We start from the raw sequence: 16,483 nt of genomic DNA on the forward strand, positions 1-16,483 counted from the left end.
AAAACTTTGAAACTCTCCTGACAAATTTATTAATTGATCTGTTCAATCATTCAATCTTTAATTAATTCACTTGCTCATTCTTCAGTCCATCTGTCAGCCCATGTATGCATCCATCCATTTCTCCATCTATCAATCTATCACATAGGGTGTAAACTGTTAAACTTAATGAGCTCTTAAACCTGCAGCTGACCATTAAAACACTCTCTTCTACAAGCTCTTTCCACTTTCTATTGCTCTGCAAGAAACCTAGTAGTGAGAGGAAACATTATTTTCTGCTTAAGTGAATGAGGCGATACCTGTGGAACACAGTGAAGATTAATTGCTAGCATATCCAGGTGATAAACAACTGTATCAGACATGTACATCATGGAAAAGTTTAATTACTGATGAAAGTTCTTTATTTCATCTAGAATGTAGATGTCACCGAATCATATACGATATAAAATAGTTTCACAGTATTCCTGCTTAGATTCTGTATCAATATATACACTTTCAACTTCCAGAGAAACATCACCAAAATTGTGTCTAATAACTCACTTTTCCTTAAGCATGCATTTGCACACGTTGCTCTTTGTATATTCTCTTTCTCTTCCTGGTGGTCCCTCCCTAACACCTTTCCCATTTTCTTCCTTTCCACCATTAAGTCTGGATACCTAGCAAGCTCCTACTCACCTTTCCTATTTTAGGAAAGTTATAAGCAAAACAAAAAAGTTACCAGAGTTAGGTTAAGGAAGGGGACCATTATAAAATCTCACCTGTATCTTGTGCAAGAAGTGTTCTGATCTAAAGGAGCTATTGGATTAAAAGTGATGGGTGGAGAAACCTGGGCTGATAGCAGAAATCCCAAAGCAAGAATAATGAGTGCTACGGTGGTACCTAAAAAAAAAAAAAAGGAAAGAAGAAAAAAAGTTTTATATCAGAGAAGAATTGACAACATTCTTCCAAAGTGGACTGGGTTTGGCAAGATATATCTCTAAAAAAATACCTTGATCTATCTTTATTGGATTAAAAAAAAATGATCCTTACACATATATATTGTCATAAAAACTCACTAGAATATTCACTGTGAGAAATGACAAGAGTAAAATTCAAATCAAATACATTTGCTAGCCAAGCAGTAGGTTCGTTAATAACTTTCTAAACAAACACCATCTTGGATTGCTGTCTCAAAATCAATTAATGTAACCGACATTATTGAGTGCCTAATATGTTAGAAGTATGAAAGGTAACAGATTTACACCAAGTGTTCCTTTCATTACCAAGAAAATTGTTCTAATGTCATTCAATCGGCTAAGACCCAAATAAGTAAACTAAAAAGTAACAAACTAAATATATCAAAAGTAGTTGAAAGAGTACTTCTCATTAAAAAGGAGTGGCATTTTGTAAAGACTTAAAACGTCAGAAATGACATAACACATATATTCAGTTGTCTTCCCTGTTGGCACTTGGAAGTGGAATATTTGTCTTTGATTTTAAGGTACAGAATGTGATTATATGTACCACTTAAAAAGCTCAGTTTTGAGTCCCTGATAGAAATACTGATAGTAAATAAGAAAGTTTTCAAATTTCTGACTATTGTTCCAGCCATTGTAAGGATTAAAAAAAGGGTCATGGGAAGAAAGGAGAAAGAAAATATGGTGCCTTTGTACAATTTATTTGAATGAGGCAACATGTTTATAATATGGAATTCAGGGAGGTCATTTATGTAGCAGTAAAGTTTCTATTAGATAAATGGGAAAGTAATTTAAGAATGACCAAAAATATTTTTTAAATGGACAAAAGAACAACTTTGGGATGCACTGTGAAAGTGCAATTGGATTACATAATAGGTTTGTGTTTAAGGTAGAGGGGATGTGTCAAGTTAAGCACTGTGGTTAAGTCCTAGCTCTGCTGTTTCTTGACTCAGTGATCTTGGACAAAACACACGACCTTTCCAAAATTCAATTCTGTCTGCTGAAACTGGGGCTTAGTGAGAATACTCACCTTGCAGAATTACAGTGAATTTTAAATATCACAGTACATTTGAAAGATTTTTATAATGCTAAAAAATGTTAATTATTGTACTATAATTATCATTAGAAACAGCAGCAGCAGCATATTTTTAAAACTCTAGAAAAAAGTTGAAAAAGGGGGAGGAGGCTTGAAGAAAAGATCAGAAGCCATTTTACCACACCAGGCTTGAAGAGGCATGAATCTGAAATCACAGTTCATTTTCCCCCGGTTGGCTTAAAATTCAAACCAGAAGTAGGAATAGTTTGAGGTATTACTTTCTCAAAAAACTACCAAGCCCTGAATTGGGAAACAAAACAGAAGTCTGTCTCTTAGAAAGAGAAAAGATATATTAGGCCTGTAAATAAAAATTATCCCTCTCTCCTCAAACAAAGCAAAATAAACCATGAGTTTTACTGTTACTGTGTCTATGAAAGAAGCTGGGTCCCTAAGTATTTTCCCAAATTACCTCCACAGAATATTGTCATGCGACAGGTAAAATTTGTTTCAACCTGGAAAAGTTGATACTTTTGGATGTGAAGGAAAGATGATACTCTTCTTTCATAACACTACTTAAATAACTTGTCTGTGATAAGCTGTAAACTCTTAGATGGTGTACCTAACACATACTAATATATGTTCAATTCTAGTGCCTGGCATAGAGCAGATCCCATAGTACCACAGATTTTTGCAATACTGGCTGTTTTTGAAGAAAACAACAAAACATGTTAAGACTATTCAGTTGAGGTCATGGGGTTAGTATGGGACAAATATACTAGATGAGAGTTCTGCAGTATGGATATTATATCTCTTGGATCCATCTCTAAAAAAGTCCAACCAACTTGCAAAATTTGGGGAAAAAAACCATTTTGGATATAAAAAATCCCTAAATAGTTGAAGGTTTATCCTTCTTAAACACAAATTTATTTTTATTTTGACCCATTGGGGATGGAAATCTTTTAAAAGTCAGTACATTCCTTTACTTTATTACATATAGTAGTGTTTCTCAATCCTGGCTTCCTATTGGAAAGCAAATCTTTAGAATGTACCTCAACCTCTGAATCAGTCTCCAGAAAATGGGGATCCGATAACATGACTCCACAGGTGATTGTGATACCCAGACAGGGTAAAAATCCTTATGAGATGATAAACTCCTTAAGGGAAGGGAATGGTGTCTTATATGACTTTATTTATGGAATAAATTTTTAAAACGATCACCTCGCCCTTCATATACTCATATATCTTTAAGGCTTAAGACTACTTGAATTATCTATTTCCTTCAATTTAACAAAATTACAGATGTTTTATCAGTCACTTGTTAGTATTTAAAGTTGTTATAGTTGTTGCCAATGATCCATTATTGCAACCTAGATTTGAGTCCAATATAGGAAGGCCTTGTATGAAAGGATCTTCTCCACTGTACTGGGTAGGTTGGGGACATTCTTTATATTTTAAGAGAAGAGTCCCTCTTAACCAAGTATACTGTCATATTTTGGAATTCTGATATCATTTTCCTAATAAAAATGTTCTCCAGGGCTTCCCTGGTGGCGCAGTGGTTGAGAGTCCGCCTGCTGATGCAGGGGACGCGGGTTCGTGCCCTGGTCCAGGACGATCCCACATGCCGCGGAGCGGCTGGGCCCGTGAGCCATGGCCGCTGAGCCTGCGCGTCCGGAGCCTGTGCTCTGCAACGGGAGAGGCCACAACAGTGAGAGGCCCGCGTACCGCAAAAAAAAAAAAAAAAAAAAAATTAAAAAAAAAAAAAAAGTTCTCCATAGGAGGTGAAGTGTGTTGGATAAATAGCATTCTCAAAAACATCTGATGAAATAAGTTACCTTAATTACCTGGTACAGGGTTTGGATTATTAGTAAATACTCAGAAAAAAATAATTTCCCTCCCTTAGACTCTAACAGAGCACACTTTTTGTGCGTAAGTATCACGTGCACATATTCCAGACCTCATCTTCAGAGATTCTAATTTAGTTGATCTGGGGTTGGGTCCCAAGAATTCACAATTTAAAATAAGTATCCCTGGCAACTCTGATGAAGACAGCCTGTGAGTAATGTTTTAGGAAATATTCCACTACCAAAATATCTGGCAGAAAATAACACAGTGTTTCTGGCTTTCTGATTTATAAGCAATAAAGCTACATAGATATAAGCCTTCCTCTATTAAAAGGATCAAGAGGTTGTCATTAAATTCGCAATATTTACCAGAAAGACCAGTTCTCTTACGGAGCTTTGAAAATATTAAAAGTCAGAACACCACAAAATGTCCTACATTTAAAACTATTCATGGACTATATATTTTACATTTCTTTGTATAAAGAGTTTCTTTGTCCCGGTTTAACTAAATACAGTTTATTTTTAGTAATTTTTAAAGAACAAGTTCCTATTGAAAAAGTTATTTTGACTTTTTTTTATTATTTTTCACCCAATATAATAAAATAAACCATAATAAAAACACAAAATAGGGAATAAAACTTTTGAAGTTAAAAAATTCTAGGCTAATCTAAGAAATTTTAAATAGAACAGTATTCTAATACTTAGCAATGGTAGAATATCAAATATATTATGATTTATTTTATTAGGTGAAAAATAGTGAAAAACCTATCAAGTTAATTTCTTTAAAATTTAAAAAATAAATTCTTAAAAAAATATTTTTTGGTGCTAATTCTTTAAAAAGTACTACAAATAAACTGTATTTAGCTAGACCCAGACAAAGAAATTCTTTATACAAAGAAATACAAAATATATAGTCCATGAATAATTTCAAGGTAGGACATTTTGTGGCTTTTAATATTTTCAAAGCTTGCTAACAGAACTGGTCTTTCTTGTAAATATTACAAATTTAATGACAACCTCTTAATTCTGCAGGAAAGAAAAGTGCCTCCAGGTTGCTCATAAAGGCAGTCCCTGGAATCTCTTGGTCTTTCCCCCAAGTCTTAATACTTTCTTTTAATAGTCAGGGATGGGCTCTGGAAATCCTTGGGGCAGAGGACCTACGTGGAAGGGTGAAACATGACATCAGCAAGAGGAGTTCAGGAAAGTTCCTGGATTCTGATGCAAGTTGATTTTACATTATGGTTAAAACAAAGAATCACTCTTTGGCAGTAACACTACTGTGATAGCTAAATGCTTTGGGCATTTTACTGTCTGTGTCAGGCACTGCTTGAAATGTTATACATGTATAAATGTGTTTAGTCTTCATTACAACCCTATGAAGTGGGGACTATAATTAACCGCGATTTAAAAATGAGAAAATAGAACCTTGCTCAATATCACACAATTCAAACCCAAACAGTCTGGCTTTATATCTATAATGCCTCAAAATCCTGGAATACAACAAATGAAGGGACAGAGGCTGCTAGTAAGAAGCATTTTCCCCCATCTCAAAAATCAGCATTTTTCTCCAAATCTCAAAACCCAAATCCCAAATTCAAGACCTGAAATTCTATTTAAAAAATAGGCCTCTTGAGGTAGCAGTATACTAATGCCCTGTCAAAGAAAGTGTGTCCATTTAAAAAACTTTAAAGCAACTATTACCTCTTCTTAGAGTTGACCTGAACCTCAGGCATCAGCAAATCCAACTTTCAACCCACTGTAGGAATTTGTTTCTAGCACATCACTGCCTGATGGCCATCTACCCTTTTGTGGAGAGTTTACCATCCTAATGAGGCAGCCCAATTCATTGTTGGATAGCTCTGATTATTAGGAATATTTTTCTTATATTAAGTAAAAAATCTGTCCTCATAACAGCTACCATCTGTGAGAATATCTATTAGGTATCTGTTTAGTCTTTTTTCTGGGCCTAAACACTTCTGGTTCCTTGAACAGGTTTAGAAATATGTGGTTTTTAACTCTCACTTGTCCCTCACCTTTCCTCACTTACCCTCCCGCTTCCCTATATACATTGGCTGTTGCGATTACCTTTGCCTTTTAATCAGGCAGTCTTCCCCCTGCCTTCTCCTCAGTGCTGATACTGCAGTTCAACTTACATTATTGAACTCAAGGCTTCCACTCAAGGAAAGAACAGAGGGCGGAAGCATTCCACTCTTCCTTCTGGAGTTAAGGGTCAGAGGGAGTATGTGCTCTTAATAACAGTATGAAACTCCAAATGTATTTTCTCATCAAAATCTGGGACAACTGCCTTCAGCAGTTCTATTAGATCAGTGGGTTTTTTTTTGGTTTGTTTGTTTTTTTGCGGTACGCAGGCCTCTCACTGTCGTGGCCTCTACCGTTGCGGAGCACAGGCTCCGGACGCGCAGGCTCAGCGGCCATGGCTCACGGACCTAGCTGCTCCGCGGCATGTGGGATCTTCCTGGACCGGGGCACGAACCCATGTCCCCTGCATTGGCAGGCGTACTCTCAACCACTGCGCCACCAGGGAAGCCCTAGATCAGTGTTTTAGGTATAATTTAGTTAAAATAGAATTTAGTTAATGCAGGCCTGGAATCTTTACATTTTAATAGAAAAATATATTCTTACTCTAAATAAACTTATAAAGGAGCTATTAGAGGACAGCTAATTGATAAGTAGGAATCTGCTTGTATATTTGAAAAAGATTAGAAAATTATATGATGCAAACATGTGAAGACAATGACAGAGATGGGTCTCATTTTGGCAAGTGAAACAGCCCTTGCATTACAGAGAAATAATAAATGGAATGGGTGGGACTTAAAGACAAACAATACTTGAATGTGAGAAGGGTTTTTCTTATTTAGTTATCATAGGAAACATACTTAACCAACCAGAATTTACACTAGGATTTAGGCCTTGTTCAAACACAAAAAGTGTCTGTCCCTGCTTTGTGAAGAAATTATATGGTTCTAATGTTCCACTGTTGAAAGAACTTTGAAAAAAAATGCTCCAAATTTACTTCCACATTATCCCAAATTTAAAAAACTATGTTAAAAACTGAGTTTATGAATACCAAGTTTTCTTTTCCATTTTGTACCTTTGAGCAAAACTCAAAATAATAACAGCAAAATGCTACCCTCAGTAGGTTCAAATTGTTATTACAATTCTAATTTCTAGTTATATATCATAATAACTTCTTATTAAAAAATTTTCAGAGGAACTCTATTATTTAGTTATGAAAACTATATCAGAAGTGGTACTGTATTTTAAAAGGTTAACTTGTCGTCATTAGAGAAAAGTTTATAACTGAATTCTTCGGCACCTACCTGCTAAACTACCAAACGTAAGCTTTCTGCGACCCACTTTCTCAACAAGCCAGACACCCACAAGTGTGAAAATGAAATTTGTGAAGGCTGTAACTGAAGCCAGCCATATTGCAAGTCTGTCATCTTCAACACCAGACATCTGCAGAATGGTTGCACTGTAGTACCTGGGAGGCAAGAATAAAACAATTGTTGTTAGTTATTCAAAGAAACACAGTTATTCATATAGAAAAGTATCTACCCGACTAAAACAGACCAGGAATAACTATTAATAACACCAAGTTAAGATGGGAATCAATGCAAACTATTTAAAGGATCACAATATACAGACTGTGTTCAGATGAATCCATTTTTAACTTTGTATCAGTAAGAAGAAATACTCAAGCAAGTGAATAGAGGGCTGAAGCCTTTAAAAGTTGAATGTACCCCACACCTAGGGACAGTTGACAGCTGGTAGTTTCACTAAAACTACCAAGGATAAAGCTCCAAATCCATGGAATGAATCAGAAGTTACCATACGTTGTAAATTTATGTACTTAAAAGAATAAAGAGAACTGCTACATATACTAAAGAAAATGTGATATAATGGCAAAAATCTGGTACAAGTAAAGAACTTCTTCAAAGACACAAGGAGTAAGAATATATCAGTTTATCTGGCATCTGGTAAGGAGATAAGAAACTTACATGATGTACACAAAGAATGCCTTTGTGGTTCCTAGAAAGGTATACTCTTTGGTAAGCCTCCAGCACAATGTGCCTAGTTAGGTTCTATAGACTCATTTTGTTCCAAATGAATACTCTGGAAACTGGCTCTAAAAAATCATAATGCCAACTTGTTGACACACAATGGGAGATATGTCTGGTATGTTTAAAGTGACAGGTTTCTCATAGGACATTTCTTTTCCGGGGGAAACATCAGTAGCTGTATCAGAAGATTGCTTTAAAGCGGCCCTTAAAACAAAGGAAGCAAAATACTCCTGGCAAATCATCTATGAAATGTGACAAAATTAAAATCCTGAAGATACATTCTGAAACACGGCTTTGCCTAGCTTTTAAGCCATTCCAAAACAAGTTAGCTTTACCCAAATCCAACAGTTGGCATCTGAGCAATGTATTCAATCAAGCTGGATATTTCCATAGTTACAATCTACAGTTTCTGGATATTAGTCAACTTTTTCATAGTATTTCAAAAATAAAATTTGTTTGAATACATTTAAGTCTCATTGATTCATCAATGGCTACTGTCTACTATTTTTTAAATTCTTATTTTTTAAAATTTTTACTGGAGTGTAGTTGATTTACAATGTTGTGTTAGTTTAACAAGATGAATCAGTTATACATCCATTCTTTTTTAGGTTCTTCTCCCATATAGGTCATTACAGAGTATTGAGTAGAGTTCCCTGTGCTATACAGTAGGTCCTTATTAGTTATCTATTTTACATACAGTAGTGTGTATATGTCAATCCCAATCTCCCAATTTATCCCTTCCCCCTCTTTCTCCAGTGGTAACCATAGTTTGTTTTCTACATTTGTGACTCTATTTCTGTTTTGTAAATAAGTTCATTTGTACCATTTTTTTTAGATTCTACATATAAGCGATATCATATGATATTTGTGTTTGTCTGACTCAGTATAACAATTCTAGGTCCATCCATGTTGCTGCAAATGGCATTACTTCATTCTTTTTTTATGGCTGAGTAATATTACATTGTATATACGTACCACATCTTCTTTATCCATTCCTCTGTTGACGGACATTTAGGTTGTTTCCGTATCTTGGCTATTGTAAATAGTGCTGCACTGAATATAGGGCTGCATGTATCTTTTTGAATTATAATTTCTTCTGGATATATGCTCAAGAATGGGATTGCTGGATAATGCTGGGCAGGGCTGTGTCAAGGGGTGCGTTTTGAGGTAGCTATGAGCTCAGTATGACTTTAGGCAGCCTGTCTGCTAATGGGTGGAGCTATGTTCCTGTCTTGCTGATTTGTCTGGCCTGAGGCATTCCAGCTCTGGAGCCTGTAGGCTGTTGGATGGGGCTGCATCTTGGTGCTGAAATGGGGACCTCCAGGAGAGCTCGTGCAGATCAGTGTTTCCTGCGGCCTCTGCCACCAGTGTCCTTGCCCCCACAGTGAGCTACAGCTGACCCCTGCCTCCTCGGGATACCCTTCAAGACTCCTAGTTAGGTGTAGCCCCGGTTCCTATGGAGGTATTGCTTTGTGCTGGGTTCCAGTGCACCTGAGACCTTTGTGCACCCTCTGAGAGTGGAGTCTCTGTTTCTCCCTGAGTGTGGAGCTCCTGCACTCAGGCCCTGCTGGCCTTTAAAGCCAAATGCTCTGTGGGTTCTTCCTCCTGATGCCTGACCCTCAGACTGTCTTGGAGGGCTATTTTTATGTGGGAACATCCCTGTGTAGGCTGTGGGTTTAATATTTTTTGGTGCGAGTGCTGTTTTTAGTATGGATGTCTGCTACCTCTCGCCTCAGTGCATGCTGGCTGTTACCCCTTGATAGGAGGTGTGACTGTTGTTGTGGTGACCAGAGCTTGCACTGGATATTGAGCGGGGCCTCCCCTTTGCTCTGTGGTTGTCACTGTCCTGTCAGGGGCAGAGCCTGCTCCCTAGATGTTGCAGTAGAGGGCCCCAGATCTGTTTCTGAGCTGTGGTATGAGGTAGGCAGGACTGGAGCACTTCCACTGGGAGAGAAGCCTCTGAGTTTTCCTCTTCTGGAGCTGTTCACCTGTAAGTGTACTCTGCTGTATCACTTTTCACCCGTTGTGCGGGCTCACAAATTACACTGTTGTTGGAAATGGTCTCAGCCCCATCTTTATGCTGGCAATTGGCCCTGGTGTCTCTAAGGTATTGTTTTCACTAGGCCTCCAGCGCAGATCCACCGAAGTCAGGTCCCAGGACTGCAGTAATCGTGTACCTGGACCCGCTATAGGAGCTATGGAGGCACCTCAGACTCTGGCCTGGCCCAATCCCCACCTGTACGTGCCCACAAAGCCCACAGCTGCCAAAGCTAGACCTGTCTCAGCTGCAGTAGCGCTCTTCCATTCGGATGTTCTACAGGTGCTGAGTTTACAAAGCCGGCAGCGGGGCTGTAAATCCGTGGTTCCCGCAGCCACAAGAAGAGATTTCAGCTCTTCATTAGATGCATGGCCCCTGGGACTTAGCTGTGGTTTCAGCCCCACCCCTGTGTGTGGGCCTCTCACCAGACTCTGCTCCCAAGGCTACCCAGGAGAACTGGCGCCCACCCAGGCAGGCGGGGGCGGAGGCGGAGACAGGCGGGTCCTGGCAGCCTGTTCAGGTGGGAGCCCCTCCTAGCGCCTGCGGGGGCTGGGGCCTGCACGTAGGGAAAGCGGCTGCAATGGCGGCCCTGCCCCTTGCGTGCCACTCAACAACGGCGCCCTGCCTCTATGGCAGCCCAGGCTTCTTCCGTGAACGTTCCCAGTTGTGGAGCTCCTCACTCCCGTCCCCTCAGGCTGTCTCTTCTCAGCTAACAGCTGTCCACTCCCAGGGTCTACTCTCCGAACCCCACGTTCCAGCACCCAGGCCCCGTGCACGACGGCGGACACCTGTCAGGCTGAGGCACGCAGGGCTGTGGCAGGGACCATCTGTGTACCTCTCACTCTGTCCTACCTGCCACAGACCAGTTGCTGCGCTCTCCTCTGAGCCCCTGAAGCTCCCCTTCTGTCCCAGCTGATCTCCCCGCTGGTGAGGGGGCTTCCTCGGTGCGGCAACTTCTCTTCTTCAGCTCCCCACCAGGGGTGCAGGTTCCGTCCCGTTTCTTCTTTTCTTTTTAAATTTCTTTTCATCCTACCCGGTTGCACGGAGATTTTACTGGTCCTTTTAGGTGTCCAAGGTCCTCTGCTAGTGTTCAGCAGGTGCTCTGTGAGAGCTGTTCCATTTGTAGATGGATTCTTGATGTACTTGTGCGGAGAGGTGAACTCCACGTCCTCCTATTCCGCCACCTTCAGTAGTGATTTTTAAAAAGTCTGTTTTTTAAATTAATGATGATCTTCTTATGTAAAATATTAACACCAACATGGACTCATTCATCTTAATAAAAAGTGTTTTCCTTTTTTAAAGTGGTAAACTAATAACTTACTATGCAGTGTGAAGGATGTATTTTACTGATCACACTAAAAGTTATGCTAACCATTTTAAGATTTTGAATTCTGACAGCTGTTATAAAAGGGAAACTCCCAGTGAAACCTCTCCTGTCATTGTGACAATTGTGAACATTTTGCAGTCAGACTCTAAAGTGATAATAAATAATTATGAAAACAATTCAGTCCATATGAATGGTACTATACAGTTTCCAAGTGCTACTCCATACATTATCTCATTTTCATAAAGACCTGGGCAGCAAGGTCACACCTGTATGTAACCACTGAGAAACTGACATAAATCTAGAAAGGCAGAAAACAGAAATGCTGAGAGAAAATTTAAATACTTAAAGCCAAAAGAATTTGATACTTGTCATGCTATTCTATTGCATTTTAGAATCTTTTCAATGTTTTAAGAATAACAACAGATACACTGCACAAAGTAATCCTTACAAATAGAGCGAGAATAAACTAAACAAAACAGAGAGGCCCTCTTACAAAAGGCCCTCCCTCTCTATTTGGGGATGCAGAACCTACAGACACTGAGGGCTGACTGTACTTCGTCATTTTATATGAGGGACTTCAGCATCCACTGATTTGAGTATCCATGGAGGTCCTTGAACCAATCTCCTGTGGGTACCGCGGGACAACTGTATTTCGATGTTTTCATTTTTGACACAATAAAATCATGAAATTACAGGTGTTAAATTAATGGCTAGAAATGGGAGTGGTAACAAACAAAATAAGTTGGTCAGTTTATTTATTTAGTGATTTTTAACAAAATATTTTTTTATTTAGGCTGTGCCAGGTCTTAGTTGCAGCATGCATGCGGGATCTAGTTTTCCCACCAGGGATAGAACCCGGGCCCCCTGCATTGGGAGTGCAGAGTCTTACCCACTAGACCACCAGGGAAATCCCCAGAATTTTATTTAAAATGAAAAATGTGTCCTAGGTATGTAAAATAATTTCTTTTATGGTACTTAATTTATAGAGGCAGACTATAAGTAAAGAGTGGCCTGGGAATCAGAAACTGTCATTCTAAAGGCATCTCTGTGGTGTGCTGGCCAGATCAGGTAACATAAACATTTGTTCACTTAATATTTATGTATTGAGGACATACTATTAAGCTATGTGAGTTACTGAGAGCCCACAGATACGTTATTAGATCCAGTTGTTGCCCTAAAGAAACTCACAGTTTAGTATAAGACAATGAAACGGAAAGAAATAATTTTAATATTGAAAGGTACACAAAACACAATGTGGCATAAAGGACAGACCAAATAATTTTCTTTGATGTATAAAGTTCCTTGATTTTCCGGTAAATTTAATGTTTGAGTTGAGTTTTGAAGAATTCATCGGGGTTTGCCAGCAGGTCTGATGATCTGGGAGGACATTGGTCGTAAAGGAAATGACACGTATGAATGAAAAAGTACAAAATACTATGCTGGGCTCTCAGACCAAGAGTATTTTACTGTGACTGAACATAAGAAGGTCCATAGGAAAGAGAAGTATGACATAAGGCTGAAGCAGGAAGTTTTGTTATAGAGGGGTCTTGATTGCCATGCTACATGTTTCGTTTTTATTCTGTAGGCAATGGAGAACCATGAAATGGACTTTAAAGAGAAGTAACACAATTAAGTCTGTTCGGTGAAAAGATCATTCTAACTACAGCAAACTGGGCAGACAGGATGCAGACGGAAACAAGGGTATATTTCTTTAAAGCATTTTTCAGGTCATTATACTGGAAATAGGACCCTGTAGATTTTCTGTATTAATGTGAAACAGTGAGAGCAAAGGCTGGAATTCAATGATGGCCTTATATCCTCCTGTCAGCAAGAGTTGCAACTTCAACCCACACTAAATCTTTTTCTGGATGGAGTGTCTTGAGTTTTCATCCTCATTTTTCTTTCTAAAACACTGGTAAATGTTTTAGGTTTTACTGCTGCCATAACAAATTACCACAAACTTAATGGCTTAAATCAACATAAATCTATTTTCTAACAGGTCTATAAGTCAGAAATCTGACACAGGTTTCATTGGGTGTCAAAAATCAAAGATGTCAGCTGGAGAGGCTCCAGGGGAAATAGATTTCTTGCTTTCTTTGGCTTTTACAAGTCTCCCACATGCGCTGGCTTGAGGGCCCCCCCTTCCTCAATATTCAAAGCCAACAAAGGTAGGTCTAGTCCCTCTCAGGTCCTTTCACTCTGATATTCCCTTCTGCTCCCTCTACATTTAAAGACCTTTGTGATTACACTACCCCAGATAACCAGGATAATCTCCTTATTTTAAGGTAAATTGATTAGCAGATTTAATTCGATCTGCAACGTTAATTTCCCTTTGCCATGTAACGTAAAATATTCACAGGTTGTTTACAACATGCACATCTTTGGAGGGGATTGTTCTAGTACATAAAGGTGCTAATAAACAGTAAAATAAGGAAAAGGCCAACAGAACAAGAAGGGGAGGAATGAAGATAAGGATATTCATCTAAAGGGTAATCAGTTCCAGAAGAATTTAGACAATAACTATATTCCCCTTCATAGGACTCTTTCAAGGGCAGGGGATGACATATCTAGGTCAGAATAATTCATGAACCTAGTTTTTAAAAGTCACGTCATGGAGTGGTAAAAAGACACATTTAATTTACATTTAAAAATGTGTGAATTCCAACGTTTTTGTAAATGATGCTACCAGCCAACCATTTATGTAATAGGCTACCTACTACTGTACTTAGTCTGAGCCTTTATGTAGTAGTTTAAATTTGCACAAAGCAAACAGAGTTTTCGTCATAAGAGAACAATATGAACAACTAAAAAAGGCTTTCTGGGCTTCCCTGGTGGCGCAGTGGTTGAGAGTCCGCCTGCCGATGCAGGGGACGCAGGTTCATGCCCTGGTCCGGGAAGATCCCACATGCCGCGGAGCGGCTGGGCCCGTGAGCCATGGCCGCAGAGCCTGCGCGTCCGGAGCCTGTGCTCCGCAACGGGAGAGGCCACAGCAGTGAGACGCCCGCGTACCGCAAAAAAAAGAAGGCTTTCTTTCCTTTTTAGACTCAAAGGAGGGATGCCTTCTCTTTTCAAAATCATTTTATACTATCTATCTGACAAACTATCATCATCTTCAAAGATTCCCTGGGTAACCTTTAGTTATCTCACACATACTATCTGTTCCCCAGAGTGAATACGAAAGGCCTGAAGGCAGTGTGTTCTCACAGAAGACCAGCTTCACAAATCTCTATAGATGTCTAAGAACAGAAACAGCCAGACTGTATGTATATCGCTATCTTAGAGATTATGTGAGAGGCAGCTTCCAGTCCTGAATTTTAAATTTGAATAAAACAAAATAGCTCTGGAAAACATGTAGGCTTTGCTAATAGCAATCTATCCTAATGATGACTTTTAACTAGCAATAAAAGCATAAACATGAGCACTTTATATGCTGAGCAAAATACATATATTATGTTCCTATTTGAATAAAGCATTTCATAGGAATTTCTGAGAAAGTTATTTTTTTCAGCTTCTTGAAGCCACAGCCTGTCTTTTTCACTATTGCTAATATAACAGAGTTAATTTAACAGCAAGAAGTAGGTACCCAATAATTGCTTGTTAAATTTATTGAACTTATCTACCACCAACTTTTAAAAAGAAATTAAGAATATTTATAATGAAAAACATGACAGAATTGCTAAAATAAAAATAAAAGACTGAGAAGAGAGAGTAGGAGGGATAAAAGATAAAGATAACTGTATGAAAACTTTGGATGCATAATCACTATAAGCTATCTCTAAAATTTCTGGCAGCCAAGGCAAAATAGTAAATGATTGTTTTAACTGTCTGACAAAAAAAACCCACAACAATTCATGATGAAGATAAACTTTTTCGGGCATGAAATTATAAAGAATTTAATTTCATGAGTAAAAGAGATATGGAATATACTCTTCCTGACACTGTCAGCCAGTCTAAATACAACAAATTAACAGATGAAATTTAGTCATAATTATTTTAATTCATGTGGCACAAAGGTGATATGTACTAGCAGTGTTGCGGATAGTTTCCAAATACAAACCTTGTCTTACTCAATAGCCTTAAAGGTCATGTTCACACTTGGGAGAACGACCAAGTTAAATGAGAAGATTGGAACTTACGGAGCATAGCTGAAGGACTATAAACCCTGAAAGATTCCTATTATCTAAGTTATGTTGTTTGATTCTTTTGGCCCCTATTTGTATCATATGCCAGAATACACTGACAACAGATTTAACATGCTATTCTAATAGAAGATGTTCTTTTAATGTAAAATATTATATTTTCCTACTGGGATGGTATTTATACAGTCAAAAACATGGGTAACTATGGTAACTACATCAATAGCTTTAAGAGAAGAATATTTCACCCAAATAAAAAATCTTAAAAACAGTTTACAAAATAATTAAACTTTTTGAATCTATTTTATGTATTTTGTATATTGAGAAATCTTCTTTGTGTATTATTAGATGCAAGCCATAAAGCCAAAAATAAAAGTTAGAAAAGTAGAAATTAGGATTTCATTTATATCATACATGTGTTTAAGCTAATATACTAGTTTATTGTGTCATACTATTCTTAAATCAGGCAATGATCCAAAAATTATAGTAATCCTCAGAAAGCATAATTACTTATCACAGTTTTCATAATTTAAATGATTTTATTAATCTTTTGGGAAGAACAAAGTAAAAATGTGCCAAAGGAAATTAGGGATTTCTACAGACCCTCAGCGTAGCCAGTGTGACTGGTACTCCATCTCAGAGACCAGTCCCTCACCCTGGCTTCACAGGACTGGAAACCTCAGGAGAAATAACTGATCTCACCCAGCTTAACCACATCATTAACCTTCCCCTGTGCATCATTAAGAACAATGATAGAAGCTCTCTAATCTGACCTCCAATTAATCAATATGCCAGATTAACCTTTCTATAAAATATATGGTCGCAGGACATTGAACATTTGGGACTTCATGCAGGCTCACATTCCCCATTTGTTGAATGTATGTGTATCAAATCAGGTGTGTTTGTTTCCAAACCTGTTTATGCCTGTCATTATGTAATTTAATCAAATAATACCTAAATCAATAAAAGATGCTAAAAGAGAGTTACATTAAAAACAAAACTGTATGCTTTTAAAAAGTCAATAAAGGTAAAATTATTTTAAAAAAAGTTGTGGGCAACACAACCAC

General features: G+C 38.2%; 1 protein-coding gene across 1 annotated transcript in view; it reads right to left on the reverse strand.

The window, feature by feature from the left end:
- The window catches only part of SLC2A13 (solute carrier family 2 member 13), a 427,729-nt gene that overhangs the window by 114,321 nt on the left and 296,925 nt on the right, over positions 1-16,483 (reverse strand). The window contains exons 5-6 of the mRNA XM_060024584.1: positions 7,172-7,335; positions 756-876 (exon numbers count right to left, since the gene is read on the reverse strand). Of these exons, the coding sequence (XP_059880567.1) occupies positions 756-876; positions 7,172-7,335 (285 nt within the window). The remainder of the gene's footprint in view (positions 1-755; positions 877-7,171; positions 7,336-16,483) is intronic.

Source organism: Delphinus delphis, chromosome 11 (assembly GCF_949987515.2).
Source record: "Delphinus delphis chromosome 11, mDelDel1.2, whole genome shotgun sequence".
Taxonomy (NCBI): domain Eukaryota; kingdom Metazoa; phylum Chordata; class Mammalia; order Artiodactyla; family Delphinidae; genus Delphinus; species Delphinus delphis.